The sequence below is a fragment of the Mytilus californianus genome, unplaced genomic scaffold (genome assembly GCF_021869535.1).
Source record: "Mytilus californianus isolate M0D057914Y unplaced genomic scaffold, xbMytCali1.0.p SCAF_12, whole genome shotgun sequence".
In the NCBI taxonomy this organism is placed as follows: Eukaryota; Metazoa; Mollusca; class Bivalvia; order Mytilida; family Mytilidae; genus Mytilus; species Mytilus californianus.
Window position 1 is genome coordinate 48812102 of NW_026262604.1, and position 17343 is coordinate 48829444.

The following is a 17343-nucleotide window of genomic DNA, read 5'->3' on the forward strand; positions in this document are numbered from 1 at the left end:
ATAACTCTTAATAAATGGGGAATGTGTCCCATGGACACTGATGATGCCCTACTTGGATATAAAATTATAAAGGAACATAACTCAAGAACAATGAAAAAGATGCTGCCCAAATTCGTACTTCATCAGAGTTTTGTGGTAATAAGCATTGTGTATAAGTTTCATAACATTTGTAAAGGGGCATAACTCTAGACAGGTAAAAGTGACACCACCCAAATTCAAACTTAATCTGTGTTTTGCGGTAAAAAATTTGTAAGAGTTCCGCGGAACCCAGTGTCTCGCCTACTTTTTCTGTTAATCGCAGGCTCAACAAAAATGAGGAAGTAAATCAATAAAAATATTCCTCTTGATACTATCTTTTGATTGTAAGAAGCTTCTGTCCAAGTTTGGTAAAAATCCAGGATAGTTTATGAATCTAATAAATGTTTAAAAACTTTAACTACAGACTGAATGTAATGTTAACTGGAAGAAAACAAAATTTCCTTCTAGATACTAGCATTTGATCATAAACAAGCTTCTGTCTAAGTTTGGTACAAATCCAAAATAGTATAAGAAAGTTATTAAAATTTTAAAAACTTTAACCACAGAGTGAATATGTTGTTTCCCGGCAGAAAATCTAAGTCCATTTTAAAGAAAAATACAGAAAAAATAGATTTATTTTTTTACAAAATTTCCTTCTAGATACTAGCTTTTGATCATAAACAAGCTTCTGTCCAAGTTTTGTACAAATCCAAAATAGTATAAGAAAGTTATTAAAATTTTAAAAACTTTAACCACAGAGTGAATGTGTTGTTTCCTGGCAGAAAATCTAAGTCCATTTAAAAGTAAAATAAGGAAAAAATGGATTTATTTTTTTACAAAATTTACTTCTAGATACTATCTTATGATCATAAACAAGCTTCTGTCCAAGTTTGGTACAAACCCAGGACAGTTTTAGAAAGTTATTAAAATTTTAAAAACTTTAACCACAGAGTGAATGTAATATTTCCCGGCAGAAAAACTAAGTCCATTTGTAAGTAAAATATGGAAAAAATGGAATTTTATTTTTACAAAATTAACTTCTGGATACTATCTTATGATCATAAACAAGCTTCTGTCCAAGTTTGGTAGAAATCCAGGATAGTTTAAGAAAGTTATTAAAATTTCAAAAACTTTAACCACAGAGTGAATATTTGTGGACGCCGCCGACGACGTCGACGGAATGTAGGATCGCTATGTCTCGCTTTTTCGACTAAAGTCGAAGGCTCGACAAAAACACTGTGTATAAGTTTCAGAACATTTTGTCATAAAACTTAGTAATGAGCTTGTAATTGACGATTTCATCAATTCTTTTCAAGCATACATGAAGGGGGTAGGAGGGGGTCTCGTCCCAAATAAATGCCTAATCCTGTATTCCAGTAAAAAATAATAGGTCCCAACTCAGGATATAATTAATCCTGTACTCCAGAAATTCACCATGATTTAACTGGCTATTACTGAATTCCTGTGAATAATGGTTAAATCCTGAATAACGTCCTTCAAACCCTCAAACATGTGAAATATAATTAAAATAATCTATTACATAGGAGCATGGAAGTATGGTTAAAATAAACGTTCCAGTGATTTTTTTTAGAAAAATGTCCCATAAACATGTTAACCTAGATCCAGGATTCAAATTTGCTTTAAATTATTATGATCAATTGAATTTTCAACTGAAAGGTCCTCCTAAAAAAATTCAAAGTTCTTATATAAAGCATCAGTATATTAACTGGGAAGTCTTTGACTTTTGTAATTCAAATATCAAAAAGTCCCCTATTACAAGACAGGTATGCAACCTTTGACCCACACTTATTTGAACCCCTAGTGTCAACCTCCTTGCAGATATTACCTTCTAGCATACATAATCTTCTGTGAATTATCCTTCCGGTGGAACTGAACCGTGTAAAATCGAATGTCATACTGACGTCCAGGTCTCTTCCACCTAACCAATATCTCATTGGAAGACATCGTTCTAGCCATAATCTGCAGCGGAGGTGGTGGAAGTGGAGTTTCATTGGGTGGAACTGTCTGGAAAATCTCCTCCACTGTAGCCAGCGCATTACTAGAACCATCCACCACAAACATAAGCTCGTAGAACTCCTCACTTTCTGGAAAAAGGAAAATTTATACGAGATTAAATTTCTGATCAATAATTATTTTAGGCACTGACCATCCATCTTTTTGTGGCGGGGCATGGATTTTTTTTTCTCTAAACAGACAATTTTCTCAACTTAATACATAAACAATCTAGGACAGACAATTTTTTTAAAACTTTATAAAAAACCAAAATATTTTTTTCAATACCATACAAATTTATATCTTCAGCATGTACATTATTGTGAGAGAGATTATCTATGACGGTGATATTGAGATCAAGTTAATGGTTTGGCAAAAAATATAAAAACAAGATTTGTATATATGGCAATATCAACAGATATACTTTTCAAAATTAAAGAACCTTAGTGAGCACGCTCACATACCCCACGTCCCCACATTGTCATTGGAGAAATTAAATAAGTGTAACAAAAAAAAATTGTATAAGAAAAAATATTGAATAATAATTTCCTGTCAATATGCACATCTACAGCTTATCTACAAAATTTCATGAAATTCTGTTGTGTGGTTTCAGAAGAGTGGAGATAACAAACTGTTGCAGAAGTACATTGAAGCAAATAAGTTCAAAGGGGCGTAACTCCTAGAAAAAAAAATGAATTTTAATTTCCTGTCGATATGCACATCTAAGTAGTATGTTCTTATTATCTACAAAGTTTCATGAATTTCTGTTGTGTGGTTTCAGAGAAGTGGAGATGACAAACTGTTGAAGTTGTACCTTAAAGCAAATAAGTTCAAAGGGGTGTAACCCCTAAAAAAAATATTGAATCGTAATTTCCTGTCGACATGCACATCTACATAGTATGACCTTATTATCTTAAAAGGTTTCATGAAATTCTGTTGTGTGGTTTCAGAGGAGTTACGATGACAAACTGTTGCAGTAGTACATTGAAGCAAATAAGTTCAAAGGGGCGTAACTCCTAGAAAAAAAATTGAATCGTAATTTCCTGTCGATATGCACAACTACATAATATGTCCTTTTTATCTAAAAAGGTTTCGTGAAATTCTGTTGTGTGGTTTGAGAGGAGTTGCGATGACAAGAAACAGGACTGACGGACGGACGGACGGACAAACAGGACTGACGGACGGACGGACTGACTGACGGACGGACGGACGGACGGAAGGACGGACTGACGGACAGACGGATGGACGGACTGACGGACGGACGGACTGACAGACGGACTGACGGGTCAAAAACATTATACCCTCCGCAACTCGTTGCATGGGGTATAATAACATTTATTTGTAATTTGGAGTTATTTCCCTGGTTGCCATGGGTTTTTTTTGGGGGGGGGTGGGGGGGGGGGATAACTATAACTAGTTTGGTTTCTTAGTTGACTTACAAAATTAAAACATGGTATCAGCAAGTCAGCTAAAAATCCTAACTAGATTGAAGTGATGAATTATACAACCAGGCTTTCACAAATTAAAATTGTTCAGAAAATAACTTTTAATTAAATCTTGTGGTCAGTTTAACAAATAAAATTTGGTTTTCTATGGCAAAATCCAGACATTATCATAATGAACAAATCTGAACTGCCTAATGGAAATAGATACTATAGATCGTCTAGAAGATTCAATTCAAAGAGGAGTTCTTACACAGAGTGCAGATGACAGAAATAACAAGCACATCAAAATCACTATAAAGTCTCTGTTTCATCAAGTGGGGGTATAATATACATATATATAAAAGTCAATTTAAGGAGAAATAAACAATTCTGAAACTAAATCTTTTAAACTAACAGAATTTTGAAGTAGAACTATGACTAAAAACACGTTATAAACATAGACCATTATTTCAAAGCTGACAACATGTTCTGTTTCCGCTCTGGATACCAGGGCTGCCAAGTCTCACGCATTTTCATGCTTATTTGGCGGCATTTTCCTTTGATCTATTGTTTTTTCTCTTTGATCTTTACGATTTTTTCCAAATCTCACGCATTTGCATTATTAAAAGTTAGCAGAACTGGGATACATTTGTAAAAATTGTGGAATCCACTCTCAGTTCTAATAAAATTTTGAAATTTGTCAGTTGAAGTATTGTCTGTTAATAAAAAAAAAAAACACAAAATTCTAACTTTTCCAAATTTTGGATAACTTTGAATATAAAATCTGCACTAAAAAATAGGGTCAGGGGCTGAAATGTTAATTTGTAAGGAAATTTGATAATGCAGAATTATCAAGAGCACTTTCGAGAAATAAATCATTGTAATATTGCAGTACTTCACATACAATTTTTACATTAATCCAATTGAATTGCTACCCATGATCATGAAATTAATCCACAGTTGAAAATTAGACATAAGAAGATGTGGTATGAGTGCCAATGAGACAACTCTCCATCCAAGTCAAAATTTATAAAGGTAAACCATTATAGGTCAAAGTACGGTCTTCAACACGGAGCCTTGGCTCACACCGAACAGCAAGCTATAAAGGGCCCCAAAAATTACTATAAGTAAGATAAGTTTTTTTCTGTAGAAAAAGGCAAAGAAGCAAATTAAAGCTTATTCAGTGATAAACTGTCTATTACATTTCTTATATGGTAATTGAACAAGCTGTAGGAAAAAAAAAAATTCATGCGGAGTATTTAAACACCCAAGTTTCCATTTTCATGATTTTTATCAAATGCTATATAAATCAAATCACTACTACAGACAATTTGTTCAATTCTCATAATCATGGAAAGTATTATGTAATCTTTTCATAATAAAATCATTTAAAACACAAATGTGTCAACTTTATGGTCATGAAAGTTAATACATGTAGTCATATTTACATCATTTCGTATTTAAGTAGTTAAAACCTAATACTCCCAATTGGACTAACATTTGAAAGTAAACTAATCACCAAAATGTTATGTAATTGTGCCTAGGAATAGAATGAATTTATATCAACTATGGAAACAACTATTTCTTTCTTCTACTTTAATACTTGATACTTAAGATGATTGTAAAAATTGATTTTATACTCTTTTATTAAACCTGTAAATGCCAACTATCCAAGTAATAGTGTGAACATCTCTATACTTAAAAAAAAAAGAAAATCTATTGACACAGAGATATGTCGCCTGTCGGCAGAAAATTTAGAAAAAGACAATCTGATGGACAGCAACATTGCTTATTGATTCAAAATTATTGGACAATAAACTAGAGGGGGGGGGAGGGGGGGCAAGGCCTCGAAATGGTCAACAAATTGAGATGTACTGATAGTAATGCAACTTCATAGAAAATATCATTGATCTATTACAAGCAGTTCCTATCAAACTGATTTAAGCAGAAAACTTAACAATTTTTGATGCCGATGTCGATGCCAGAATAGAAACAGCAGTGTGTCTCGCCTTTTGTCGCAGTCCAGACAAAAAATAGAAATCTCTCAAAAGACAAATATTTTGACAGGTAGGTAGGATTTGGCTAATTTTTTTTTTAGGTCCTTTTTGGTCATATAGCTCGTCAACTGTATTGGTTCTTTTATATACATCCTTGGATTTCAAATATTTGGCTCCGACACTTGAAATTTATTAAGTGTCATTTTCATTCTTTAAATCTCCCACTTAATATTCTCATCTAACTCATTTCACTATTACTTCTATAAACATTCGAAAAAAAAATAAAAAAATAAAACAAATTGATTCAAACATCCCCATCTTTTGGTATCTGGTGGATAGATATCTCATTGGGAATCATCACCACATCTCTTCATTTTTATATCGTTTACCATAGGTACCTGGCAATCGGATTTAGCTTATTCCTTTCTAAAACCAATTCTGTAGAATGTTAATTGTCAGAATATTTCAAACATTAAAAACTGTAAAATCTTAGAAAATATCATAGATTATAAAGTAAAACATAACCCACAAAAAATCACCAGCTTAAAAACTGAGATCTAGATCCACTTTAAGATTTGTAAATATGACACTTGTGACCTATAATAATGTGGAAATCCGAAGAAATAAAATTTCAGGCCACCACATCAATCCTCCTATTTCAATGCTGTTTGAAAAAGTTTTATTTTCTGTAATTAGAAGAAACAATTCCAGTCCATTTCCAATCTTGTAGGAACGTTTCTGTTTTAAGCGGTTCAAGCTAAGGAATAAAATGTCCAAACTTTGATAAGAAATTGTTGAAACCATTGAACCAAGAATCCAGAAGAAAAACCTATTTTTTCCTCAATCCATGAAGATTGGTTTCTCAATACATTGATAGTTTTCAATATGATGGCATTTGAGTTAAAGATTTATTTCCCTTGGTCACCATGTTAGAGGTCAAACTGGCTGATTTTTCTAACTTGACTAGCCAAATTAAAATATGTGGTGCAAGCATGTCTATTAAGATTATAGTGATGAATTAAACAAGACTAAAACAATGGTGGATTTTTCAGAAAACAACATTTCTAAAGTCTAGGGGTCAGTAAAACAAATCGAATTTGGATGGTGGTGATAAAGGGAAATAACTCTTACTCAATTACATCAATAGACCATTTTTATATAACAGACTTTTGACTTCGGTTTATGTAATTTTTTGACATGTTACCTAATTTGTGGTAGGACATCCTGGTACTCGGTCAACTAAGAGCAACCAAAAGAAGTAAAATCAAATATACAATTGGTGCAATTGGGGGGGTGGGGGGTGGGGAGTTTACTGTTTTCTGATGATTTTGATTTCGTCATGTATAGAAAACGTAAGACAGTTAATTTTGTCCTAAAAATTGTACCGATTGAAACTTTATTTTCCTGCTTTACGTTGCTCTTACTTGACCAAGTACCAGGATGTCCTACCACAGAGAAGATAACCTGTAGAAAAATTATAAAATCCTGAGTCAAAACTCGGCCTATTGAAAATGATGCCAGAGAAGTCTGAAGTGATTCTATGATGTACAGTAATTACCTCGTGTCAATCACCATGCAAAGCACACACACACAAAGCTTATAAAGCAGCATCTGAAAGCAGACTATTTTGTTATAGGATTGACTCAAGCTAAAAAATAAGCAACATATAAATTAAATATGCCAAGTATTGAACCTACAGAATATGGGTGTAACCCCTTAAGGTATTGGATATTTTCAAAGAATGCTATACCGTATAGCTGGTTATTTTTCGCAAAGTGTAAATTTCCGCTTATTTTCGCGGATAGAACAAAATCGCCAAAATAAATTCCACCATTTTAATAGTGTGCATGCAATGGTATGGTATAAAAGTTTTGAATACGCCAAAATATTTGGTATACCTTATTCAATGAAATAGCGTAATTTTACACCCGCGAAAATAACCTGCTATACGGTATATATATTAAGCTACGGGCTATTCCATAAAAACATACATGGGAACCATTGAAGGGAACACAGCTGAGTGAAATCTAAAATTGCCTCTACAAGTGGTTGTCTCACGTTGAAAGTGCCTTCCCTGGGTACAATGTATGTTTAACTGGAACATTCCTGGATATGAAAAAGCTTGGCTTCATAAATAGATATATTAGTTTTAATCTGAACAGTAAAAGTTTTTCAGAATGATTTTCTGCAAGAGTTAAGTGGTTGCACCCATTGAAAATCCTCATCTGAATGTGTCACTAATATGAAAGCTTAGCACATAGCAGCAAAACATATTGCTGAAGGAATAGGAAGAGGCTCCAGAAAGGTCACAGACTGGCTATGACAAACAGAAGTATATATTCTTTTAGTTTGATTTTTGACTTGCACTTTAAAAAATGCTTTCAAAATTATTTTGAAATTGGTTTGAGCCTCAGTTAATTAACTGAAATTTCTGACACTTAATTAATTAGTCATAAAATTGTGACACGGAATATGGTGTACCCTTATGAAGCCTCAAAATGATGTGATGTCATCCAAAATATATAGAATTATTTACTAAATGTCTTATATAAAAAGAGTTAAAATATTTCAAGCAGACAAAAAAAAAAAAAAAAAGCATGCATATAAACATATTTAAAAACATATTTTCAAGTGTTGCACCATGAACATGATAAAGTTAAAAGGCTGTGATGTGTATGAGCATAAATGCCAACCCTTTTCTGGTCAGTGACAAAAAAATGAGATATCCTTAATAGGCCATTTTTTTCATTTATCATAATTTTTCAAAAAAATTTGCATAATCATACACTATTATGTACTAACAACAAGATGCAATTTGACGAACCAATGATTTCCTTTATTTATTTCAACTAGAAACTAAATTGATGTCAGAGCAAGTGAGGCCTATCTCATTAAAGACAGGACCTCAATACAATATTTGGGACTAAATCCTTGTCTCTTTTTCTTTGCTGTACTAGCTTCCTTCGTTCCATGACTGATTGATTGGTGTTTAACGCCACTTTCAACACTATTGTGCTATTTCGTGGAGGCCAGATTTTATTGGTGGAGGACCCTAAGAGAACCACGGACCTTCTGCAGGAAAACTGACAATCCATAGATTGGAGTCGAGCTGCCACGTGCAGGATTTGAACTCACAATCTTAGTGATACAGTGGTTCAACTACTTAGACTACTCAGCCACCGAGGCCAAATCGTGAAATCAAAACGCCGTGAAATAGGCTAATAAGGGCTAAACACGAAATAAAGTATCCGCGAAAAATAAGTAGGTTTACAGTATCTGTTTTGAATTTGAACAATAAAATAAATAGATTTTTTTCTACTGTAACGAATCCTGATAATCCTAAAAGTAGTTTGTAATTCAAACAAATCAAGCGTCAAAATTATCGCAACGGTATCTCAAAATAGGAACTTTTTCAGACTGGTTATGAAAAGGAATCTGATACAAGTTAATTATTGACTCTAAAACCTTTATTTCAGCCCAAAATAGGAACTGTTCCAGACTGGTTATGAAAGGAAATCTGTTACGAGTTAATTATTGACCAGTTTATTTCAGCCCAAAATTTGTCACAATTAATGAGTAACCATACTGGTTGGCATCTATACACAAGTGAATACCAACTAAGAATAAGAGAAATTTTTAAAAAGAATGAATGGTTCCAATTATCTCAATTAGTTGCTATATCCATAATAACTAAATCAATAATATCCTGGCTAAAATGCCATCAATTTAAAATAAAATCTTACCGTACCATTTTTTTCTTAACCTTAATGGTAAGAGAAAATTCTTACCAAGACCACATATGATATGATTCGTCTTTTTAATGTTTGGAATTTCTAAAATTCTTGCATCTTCGCTTTGGATCTTCTTGCTGATGTATATCTTATAACCAATGGCAGCTTGATTGTCTGTTATGTTCCATTTAACATCAACACACGTCAGGTTCAGCTGAGAAACCTGAATTTGAACTTTCACTGAAAGAAAACAAACATAACTATATCATCAGAAAATGACAGCTCTTCAAAACAAAAGTATAACCAAATAAAAAATTCTGCTTCCATTGATATACAGTTGATTTAAATCCAACCAGAAATGACCTCGTAATAATTATTGGAAATACGGTAGTTTTTTACGAAATATAGAGCAGAAAATTGTAAGTTACAAATACTTATTGCATCACTCCGTAGCATACTGTGGATTCATCATGATTCATGGATTTTGTGGGTATGTGTGTGTGTGAACCTCAAATTTAAATGTTCGACGATTCATTATTATTATTCATTGTATACCAATTTTTGTGCATTTCGTGGTCAAAGGGGAACCACTAATTTAAATTTTCAACGAATTACAAATTTCCCATAAGGTTGTATGCAGACTTTGGCAAGACGAAATTGAATATCCATGAAAATACAATTCTTATTGGAATCATAACTGCCATTACTCAACATGGTCTTTAAAGACTCTTAAAACATAAAACATCTATTTAAGGATGTTCACTACTCTTGATTTTGACTTTTTGTCAGATATTCGGAATCCTCTAGTTTTATCCATGAAGTGCCAATAAAAAATTCTGATGGCTAACTCCTTCTTTTTCTTTCCACAATTCTATTGCATTTTGTTTAAAAAGTCAATTTGAAAATCTTATTAAATCCTTGTTATTCTTTTTAAGTTTTCGAAAGAAAAAAAGGTGCCAATGTTAAACCTATAAAAAATCTAGAGAGAATATGATTTCCTGCCAAATTTTCAATCTACTATAACTCGAAAAACAAAGACCACGGACTTGTCACTTTATGCTACTGTTTAAGGTCTGTTATTTATATACTATCAATTTACAACAGTCTTTTAAAAAGCTTGTTATTCTTAAACAGAGGAGCGAACATCCTTAAAATAATGGTTATTGTTATTTTACAACACAAAAGTTCCTACAGATGATCTTGAAATTGATCTTTTTTCTACAAATTTGTCTACTGCAGTTCATTATAATTTATTGGATACCAATTTTCTTGGATTTTGCTGGTAAAGGTACGTATACTCCATGTATTAAAATATTTTACTGAGTATAAATTTTCTACTGACATAAATGCAGTTTTTGGCAAAACCATGAAATTAGATATCCATGAAAAATAAATAGATCTACATTATTTTTCATAAATAGAATTTATTGGCCTACCTTGTGGTTTTTCATTATGTTTTGGTGTTCTGTGTATCAGCCAGGGCCACTGAGCATCTAAGAGCTTCGGATATCCCACTGCTGTTCCTGCTAAGACTCTTACTTTGTACTCAGTGTCTGGTTGGAGTTCTGTAAGGGAAAATATTCTTTACGAGTGATTCCGTTTTCAGTTCCTATATAATTGTTTATCCTTACCTTTCCTAGGAAATGTTTGGAAAACCAACAAACTTTTCAAAGGAATTTATTCAAATAAAATGCATTTATCTTTGTGCAGAAATTCCAATAGGGAACATTTTACACATTATTGTAGTAATTAAACCAGTTTTTTATTACCCTTCTAACCCTCATGGTAAACAAGTCAATTTTCCCAATTATTTAATTTCATGAAACTTTTTTGGTTTTAAGTATGCTTGAAATTTATACTCTTAAAGTCCAAACCATTTTTACTATGTTCCTTACAAACTGGAGATGGAGTCAAAGTTCATGTACACGTGTTGTTTACCTTTAACCTTAACACAGATCTATGGATGCACAAAGCAGCAATTGCCTGCAATAATTTCTCCAGAATTATTTTTGTTTTATTAAATATAAAGTAGAAACAGAGTGATTTTGGAAGGAAAGTTACTTTTTTTTTTTTTAAACTTTGTATTAAAATGCATGTTTATGTAAACTGCCAAGTACAACTTGGTGTAGCTAATTGGAAGGATCTCCAAAAATACGTGAAAATTGGACAATCTTTCAATTTTTAAAGTTTAAATTTATTTGAATATATTGTATATTGCTATATTCTTATATGGCGTTCTTGAAACACTATGAGTACACAACCGTGGTAAAATACAAATATAAATTATTGTATGTCTGCTGATAAGCAAGGTCATGCCTTGTTTGGGATGTTCCAATCATACTCCCATGTCATATGCTTTTTATGAAAAAGTTACACGACAAAAGGTGTAAATGACATCGTTGAGTGATGACGTACATGTATGAATGTAAGCAAAACATGGAATGGCTCATGATCAAATATGCAGCATAAAGGGCCAACCTGTGGTAAAATAAATTCAAGCCCTCATGAAGTATCTCTAAAATTAGAACAATTGATATGATATTTATACCTCTGATAGTGTAACTCTGGTTAGCAGCAGACACATTCTCCATGATTTCATGTCCACCATTTGACACATAAATCCGGTACCCTGTGATAACACCATTACATTTCTCAGGAGGAACTGGATCCCATTCTACATCTATACTGGATGGTGATGAACTAGAAAGTCTCAGATTTGGTGCTGCTTCGGGAACTGAATAAGATGTATAATTAATTGTAAACTGTCAACAGAGATATGTTATGCCTTATGCTACAGAATTGGTAAAAAGCAATCAACTGAACCAGCCATTTGACAGGTACATTTGTGGAGTTAATACTACTTAATGAATACTCTAAATCATGAGCACTTCCTTCATAAAACAAAAGGCAAAAAATGGAATAACTACCAACACCCCAATAGATTATGTTAGTTTGTTTGTTGGTGTTAAACCCCACTTTCAGTGACTTTGTTTATATCATGGTGATAAGTTTTTATTGGTGGTGAAGTTTGAGTACTCATAAGAACCATTGAATTTCAGCAGGAAAATGGATGATCATTGTCAACTAAGATTGGAGTCAAAACCTTACCACAAGCTGGATTCAAACTCACAACCTCAAAATTGAAAAACTGTATATGAACAGTTCAGAAAAATAACTCATACTGCATTCAATGCCATCCATACCTGATTCTCTAGATTTAACAGTCACTGTATCTGACTGGGCTCCAGCGCCATTTCTACTGTAGGCTCGTACCACAACCTGGATTCAAACTCACAACCTCAAAGTTGACAAGATGTATATGAACAGTTCAGAAAAGTGGAATAACTCATACTGCATTCAATGCCGTCCATACCTGATTCTATAGTTTAACAGTCACTGTATCTGACTGGGCTCCAGCACCATTTCTAATGTAAGCTCGTATATAAAACCTTACCACAAGTTGGATTCAAACTCACAACCTCAAAGTTGACAAGCTGTATATGAACCTTTAAGTGCAAAAAAGGGGAATAACTCATACTTCATTCAATGCCATCCATACCTGATTCTCTAGTTTTAACAGTCACTGTATCTGACTGGGCTCCAGCGCCATTTCTACTGTAGGCTCGTATATAAAATTTGTAATCTGTATGTGGCTTAAGATCATGTATGCATTCATTTTTCTTCAATGTAACTGCCTTCTGTGTTACTGGAATAATATGAAAACATTAGTTATAGAAGTAATAACATACATATATAGCATATACATTTATGAGGAATTGATACTGTAAACCAACTTATTTTCATTGATAGTATTTTGGCTTTTAGTCTTCACTGCAATACATTTTTTGGGTATTTTCTTAATTTGTATGTGTATTCATATACGAGAAAATCCAAGAGGTTCAAATTCAGAATAATTTAATTTTGTGTTATTTCTTGTTCAGGAAAGTCGCCAATATAAAAGGCTCAGTACTTATTTATGTTTAGCTCTTTTAGCTGACATTGCAGTGATAATATTTGTAATCTTATGATTTTGTTGGCATATTCAAGAAAAGATATATGTTTAACATATATAAGGATGTAGTTAGGTGAAATTAAAAAAATCTAGAATTTAAAATTGATACTATAAGTCAGAAGAGCATTAGTTAAGGAACAAAATAAGCTAAAAATATTGATAGGTTATGGAACTCCTTTTTGAGATATCTGATTTTTTAAAAATGGCAGGAAAAGGCTGACTCGGATTATTACCTTATATCTAGCATTGTTTGGGTCTCAAATCGTGAGAAAAAATCTAGAATCTGCTTAAATTTTGGTAATGACCTTTTTATAAGCTACTGAAGTCTTCTATGAAAAGAAAAGTGGGTGATATGGGGCAAAATATTTTACCCTGTATAGTTGGAAAAAACCCAAGGAGTCCGAACATCTGACAAAAATTTCTAACCCTGACATGACTACACCCTCAAAGCTATTTATATTCAAATTATTTTTCTACACATCAAAGTCACATAACTATATCACTTGCTATAATCAATTGGTTTTACAGTAACTTTAGATATTATTTCCAAAATGTGAAACAGAGTTAAAAGACTGTGTAACTAAGAAGCTAAGAACATATGTATGAAAACAATGGACTAAAACATAGCAGTGATCATTTAAGATTTATCTCCCTTAACAAAGGTACCCCCATATCATTTAACTCACCATCCTTCAGCTCCCCATAGTGAACAGTATAAGCTAGAACAGGGCAGCAGTCTGGGTATTCTGATGGTGACCATTGAATACAAACTTCTGTACTGGTAACACTTGTAATAGTCACATTTCCAGGTGGTTTGGGTGCATTTTCTGGAAAACAAAAATTATAAATGCTTCAGGTTTTGTTTCTTAAAATATAAAGGTTATACAATTTTTAGTAAACAATGGTAATTTTGGTTTCATGGTTCACTAACAAATAAGCAAATTTGGCTTTATTGTTTTTAGTACACATGCACTCAAATAAACCTTATCTCTACTTGGGAATCTGTGACACTTGACCCAAGAATTTGCGACACTTGAACTACTGACGTCATACAACAATCACTTTTTCTTTGTGGTGTCAGACATTTTCTTTTATGAAGTCAAAATATTAGGGGAACCTTTGTGATGTTCAGTAATTTCACAGAAACAGCCATAAGCTGTATAGATGATTGTATCAATATTTTATTTTAAAATATAATATAACCAAATGTTTTAATAAGAGGGTTATCTCCCTTTACTAAATGTTTAAGATATATTATTACATCTTAAATATCTTCTCTCTGACTATATCCCATTGTTCAGATCTTCCTAAAATTGCACATCACGGTTTTGTGACATCAAATATGCTTAAATCAATCTTTATTATATACTAAGTAGTAAATACATGTAAATTGTATGTGTAATACGATCAATGGCAATCGTACTGTATCAGCCATCCATGATGATATCGTTATCAGCACGGTTGCAAAGGCTTTATCACACCCTTAATCTATATGACGTCACGTCATTGACTGAAGACTTTATCAAACCCCTAATCTGTATGACATCACGTTACATAAACAAACATCTGCTTGAGATTTATAATAAAGTGTATATGATATGGCTTTTTTTCAATATCACACACTGTATCAACCCTCAACCAATATAATCCCTCGAGCAGAGCTCTTAGGATTATATTGGTGTCTTGGGTTGATACAGATGTGATATTGAAAAAGCCATATAATATTCGCTATTTATAACACAGACTTGTCATCAACATTTCAATGTTTGACCTGATGTTGATAAGTTTAACCTGAACTTATCAAGTCCTCTTGCAGTTTGTTGTCAAAACAAAGAAAAACTAATGTTTATATCACGAAAAACACACAAACACAATCTAATAATTCAAATATCAGATAGATTTTCATCATATTGATATTTGAAAAATATCAGCTGCTTGACACAACATGAAGCTTTTTTGATTCTAACATTAACTGTCTCAACAAAAAACTTCCTAATGTGACTTGCTAATAATATTAAACATAATGATATATATGCAGAGAAATTGAGAATCAGAAGATATGAGTTTACAATACCTTTCAGGATAATTTGTAGTCTGGCAATTGCCATGTCAACACCGACATCATTTTTGGCAATGCACTGGTAGTATCCAGAATCACTGGTACTGCTATCTATCAACAGCTCATTGTCTGGGTTTATCTAAATACAGCAAAAAATTTACAAAAACATCATATAACATTCTTACCAGTAAGAGTGGACAACTGGTACAATATGTAAGAGATAATTCATGCACCCATAGTTTTATGTAACTTAGTTTAATATCTCCAGATGGAGATTTTAACATCATTGCTACCACAAATTATATAAGTTTTAATTAGAAAACAAATGAGAGCGCTAATGATGCAATTTTCCAAATAATTAATGTTTCCAAGGGGCATAACTCTTTAAAAAATAATTGATCAGCACTGATTTTCGAACTCGTCCAAGACATTACTGATATAAACCTATGATATAAGTTTCATAAAAATCTGGCAAGAATTGTTCACGTGAGAGCGCTAACAAGACTGGACGGACGGACAGACGCCCAGTATTTCTGTCACCTACAATGCTTTGCACAGGGGACAAAAATTCAGAATTTTTTGCCTTCCAAGTCAATCTATCAGAGAATTTGGAAAGTCAGTCATTTTGATATGATAACAAATAATGTGTTATTGTGTGAAACATTGTTTCAAACCCAACTAATCCCTTTTTATTAATATTAGGTGCCTTCCAGCTATCACACAATTTATTCTAGAATTACCCTTACTAAAGAAACATAAAATTAGATCAATATGATAGAGTAAATACAATATCAAACCTGCATATTTTCCAGAGATTCAATCTTTCGTCCATTTTTGTACCAAGTAACTTCTGGTGTAGGAGTTCCTCCAACAGTACACTTCAAACGAAACCTCCTGGCTACAGGGTACCCTTCGCTGAGTGGAGCTTCAATTATGAATGGAGGCACTGAAAATATAACATTATTTATTGAACAGATTACATACAATAGATTATGTCAATTTTAGGGAATAACTTATCCTCTAGTTTCAAATGTATAAATCCAGGCTCTCTTTCGCAAATATTATTGCAGTGAGTTTTTATGTTATCATGTATAAATGGCAATTATGCCCATGCATGGTATGAAATTATCATAAAATGCCTTGGTTTAAGGCAGATCTCTATTAAAGAAGTAAGTACTATATGGGCCTTAAAACCATTTTTGTCCGGCTTATCTTCTACTACCGCTTTAACATTTACACCCTGAATAGGCAAAAATAGAGATTTTGGTGAAGTTGACAAAATCTTTTGTATTACCCCAGTACAATAATATTATGCCACTGGAAACATAGAGCACAGGGTCAACAAGGTAAATGTTCAAGTCAGATAGATTATTCATTATAATAGCAAGCATAAAATCTTAAAAACCAATGCAACAGGGGTTCCAAAATCAATTTTGGAGGTGAAAATTAGAGGTCTGCTTTTAAGAAATTATTCAAAGTTTAAAGGTCCAGGACCCTGCAATTTTACAAAAGTTGAAGGTCATGTACATTACATCTGCATTATTTTGAGTTCCTGTGGAAATTAGCATAATAGTCTAATTTCACAGCGTTTGATTAACTAAATTGTATGCTAATTTTGACATTGTAAAATAAATGCCGCTACAAAAAAATAATAAAAAATATACCTATTTCCTATCTACTCATTGTTTTAACTATTATAAACTGTGATTATGGCAATTAAATACTAATTTGAAAATTAAGCTAGAAAAAGGGGCAATATTGGGACCTTAATCACCTTCTCCATTAATTCACAACTTTTCTGTATGGACACCAATATCTAGTTGACAACCATATGTTGACCTTTCGATGCCTTTAAGTATTTGTATTTGTTGTTGTGTTGCTGTTGATTTACACTGGACATGTTATTTCATTCATATCACATTCGGTATGTGCCTGTCCCAAGTCAGGAGTCTGTCATTCAGCAGTCGGTCATTGCTATTTATCATATTTTTTTTACACTGATTGCTTTGTACATAAATAAGGCCATTATAGTTTTCTAGTTCGATTGTTTTACATTTGTCATTTGGAGACCTTTTATAACTTGCTATGC

General features: G+C 32.7%; 1 protein-coding gene across 1 annotated transcript in view; it reads right to left on the reverse strand.

The window, feature by feature from the left end:
- The window catches only part of LOC127721944 (protogenin-like), a 106346-nt gene that overhangs the window by 14055 nt on the left and 74948 nt on the right, over positions 1–17343 (reverse strand). The window contains exons 7-14 of the mRNA XM_052228791.1: positions 16052–16200; positions 15270–15393; positions 13882–14022; positions 12743–12889; positions 11732–11917; positions 10620–10748; positions 9241–9423; positions 1865–2123 (exon numbers count right to left, since the gene is read on the reverse strand). Coding sequence (XP_052084751.1) covers positions 1865–2123; positions 9241–9423; positions 10620–10748; positions 11732–11917; positions 12743–12889; positions 13882–14022; positions 15270–15393; positions 16052–16200 — 1318 coding nt within the window. The remainder of the gene's footprint in view (positions 1–1864; positions 2124–9240; positions 9424–10619; positions 10749–11731; positions 11918–12742; positions 12890–13881; positions 14023–15269; positions 15394–16051; positions 16201–17343) is intronic.